This window comes from Trichoplax adhaerens, genomic scaffold (assembly GCF_000150275.1).
Source record: "Trichoplax adhaerens TRIADscaffold_56 genomic scaffold, whole genome shotgun sequence".
NCBI classification, from domain to species: domain Eukaryota; kingdom Metazoa; phylum Placozoa; class Uniplacotomia; order Trichoplacea; family Trichoplacidae; genus Trichoplax; species Trichoplax adhaerens.
This window is the reverse complement of record NW_002060996.1, coordinates 38,724-41,530: the sequence shown is the minus strand read 5'-3', so window position 1 is coordinate 41,530 and position 2,807 is coordinate 38,724. Positions and strand designations below refer to the sequence as shown.

The window sequence follows — 2,807 nt, the reverse complement described above, 5'->3', positions numbered from 1 at the left end:
ACGGAAACTGACGTAAAATACTATCCAATTAATTGATCAATCCAAGAGTTTCCTTGGTTAATACAAAGTTATAATTTGAACACAGTACATAAATTTTATACAATATTTAAAAATATTTAAGTGATTGATTAGTAATGAGTTAAAGATTATAGTTAATGAAAGACTGCAGGAAGAACATCTACCTTGTAACACATAAGACTAAAGTGTATCTTGTTATATTTTTCACTTGTTAAGCGTACGCGTATTTCCAGAATAGATTAATATGGCCTTATTCATTTTGATTCACATCAGCGTTACGGAATATTTATTTTGTTTGCATGAGCGACAGTTCCTAAATTTTAAGATAACCCTGTCTTATTTATATCAGGAATCACTTTACAAGTTAGTTAGATGTTCAAATACTCTTGCTATTAGATTAAAGACATTGTTTATAGAGTTTTATTAATCGTGTTTATCTTGTACCAGTGTAGAACTTGGTAGTAGTTTTATCGTTAAGTTTATAAACATGTACTATGAGTTGCATTTATAATGCGAAAATAATCGTTGTAGCTCAACTCTAAAGACGAAAGGCATCAGTGACATGTCCTTTGCTAATTTATTCAATCTTCCAATATATATAATTTATTTCATAATTACAAATCCGTCTTCCAAAGCTTTTAAAATATTTTAAATAGTTTGACATTAATTGTATTACTTATAATAATCACAAGTATCACAATTCTGGTTGCTTTTATAACTAGAAAATCGTATATCTTCTACATCTTCTACCGAACCCGTAAAATCGACATTATCTGACAATACCACACCGATGCAGACAGCGCCTATGAATACAGGTATAATAGCTTACCAAACTGCAATATAAGCTACTTTATCATAAATTATATATTATCTTACATTGTATTAGTTCTACGCGTAACTACAATATAAAGATTAAAAGGTTCATGATTGTATATAACACTATACATAATTATATACGAGTAATACACGAAGATTTTTAATTTATAATTTCTATTTACGTAGCTATATCGATAGGTAAGAATTTTAAAGCTTTTGATATACGGATATTGCTGTAATTTAACAGTACCGTAAATATTTGTCGATGCTTAAATTAAAAAGAGATGATGTATGTAGGCAGACTGCATTCAAACTGAGGTAGATTACTATCCAATGAATTGATCAATCCGATAGTTTCCTTATTTATTACAGGGCTGTAATTTTAACATAGAATATCGATTTTATTCAAAACTTGAAATAACTTTCATGATAATTTAACAATAAGAGATTGCAGTTAATATCTAAAAGAATGAAGTAACAACTTCTGCCTTTCTACACATAGGGCGAAGAATACCTAGTTATATTTGTACTTGTTTAACGCACGTAAATAAATGAGTTAGTCTGTTATTTCTAAGATCTGCTGTTGTCTTCGTAAGATATTTTACCTGTATACGATGACGTCGACTGATATCGAATAATATTAATCGTATCTGTTACTGTGCTAGTCTTAATACGAAAAACTGATATAAAATACTACCCAATTAATTGATCGACCCGAGGGTTTCCATGTTTAATATAGAGTTGTAATTTGAACATGGTATGTCAATTTTATACAATATTTAAAATTCTTGAAATGATTTACTGCTAAAAAGTTGTAGATTATAGTTCAATGAAAGAATTTTGTAAGAACATCTACCTTCCAACACATAAGACTTAAGTACACCTAGTTATGTTTTCATTTGTTTAACGTAAGCGTATTTCCTGAATAGATTAATATGGGCTTATTCTTTTAATTCATCATTAGTGTCGCGCAATATTCAGTTTTGTTTGCGTGAGTGACAGTTCGTTAAATCTGCGATAAAACCTATCTTTTTATATCAAAAATCACTTTAGAAATTCATTAGACGTTCAAACGCTCTTGCTACTAGATTAAGGATATTGTTTGTTGAGTTTTACTAGTCGTGTTTATCCAGTGCAAGTTTTGAATATGCCAGTTAGTGTACCGTTAATTTCATAAACATTTACTATGAGTTTCATTTATAGTGCGAAAATAATCGTTCTTGCTCAACGCTAAAGACGAAAGGCAATTGTGACATGTCCTTTCCAATTTATTAAATTCTCCATTCTACATAATTCATTCCACAATTAGAAATTCCTCTTCGACAGCTTCCTCTAACTCCAAACAGTCACTACGTTATAAGGAAGAAAATTGTAGACCAAATTTGTACTCAATTGCAGGAAATAGACAAGTCAAATGGTCAAATTTTAATACATGGTATGGCTGGTAGTGGTAAAACAACAACTGTTTGCCAGTCTGTTAGACAAGCTACTAAAAAGGGCTTATTTAAATCAAATGGCTGTTACTGGATGAAAATTGGTAAGTTTGTAAGTCTTATAGATGATATTTCAAGTATTAATAAGTAATGTATTTGGGCGACTATTACTGTACAATTATCCATACAATGTATCTGCAAAATTGATCAATTCGAATTTGGAGTAGAGCATAAGCTTACCCCACCTGTCCCTTATCTACTTCGGACCGAAAGCAGTTGCTAGTATCATTAGAAGAATTATAAGAAGTACGAGATGAGAACATTGTTCTTATGGAATGGATAAAAGTATTGCCAAGAGATAAATAAGTTTAACCTTATTTTATGAGTAAATGCCATCAAGTAGGCTACCATGTAATGATCATAGTTTTTAATCTTTCCATATTTATCGAGCTTCTAGTAAGATAACTTTAACTCGTAGTTCAATCATATTTACAAGAGCAATTCTTTCTATGAAAATAATGTAGCAAAAGTAATACAGAC

General features: G+C 30.1%; 1 protein-coding gene across 1 annotated transcript in view; it reads left to right on the top strand.

The window, feature by feature from the left end:
- Positions 1–2,271: 2,271 nt before the first annotated feature.
- TRIADDRAFT_62462 (uncharacterized protein) overlaps positions 2,272–2,807 on the top strand; it is a gene marked incomplete at both ends in the record, with an annotated part of 8,386 nt that continues 7,850 nt past the window's right edge. Inside the window, one exon of the mRNA XM_002118389.1 lies at positions 2,272–2,379. Within this exon, the coding sequence (XP_002118425.1) occupies positions 2,272–2,379 (108 nt within the window). The remainder of the gene's footprint in view (positions 2,380–2,807) is intronic.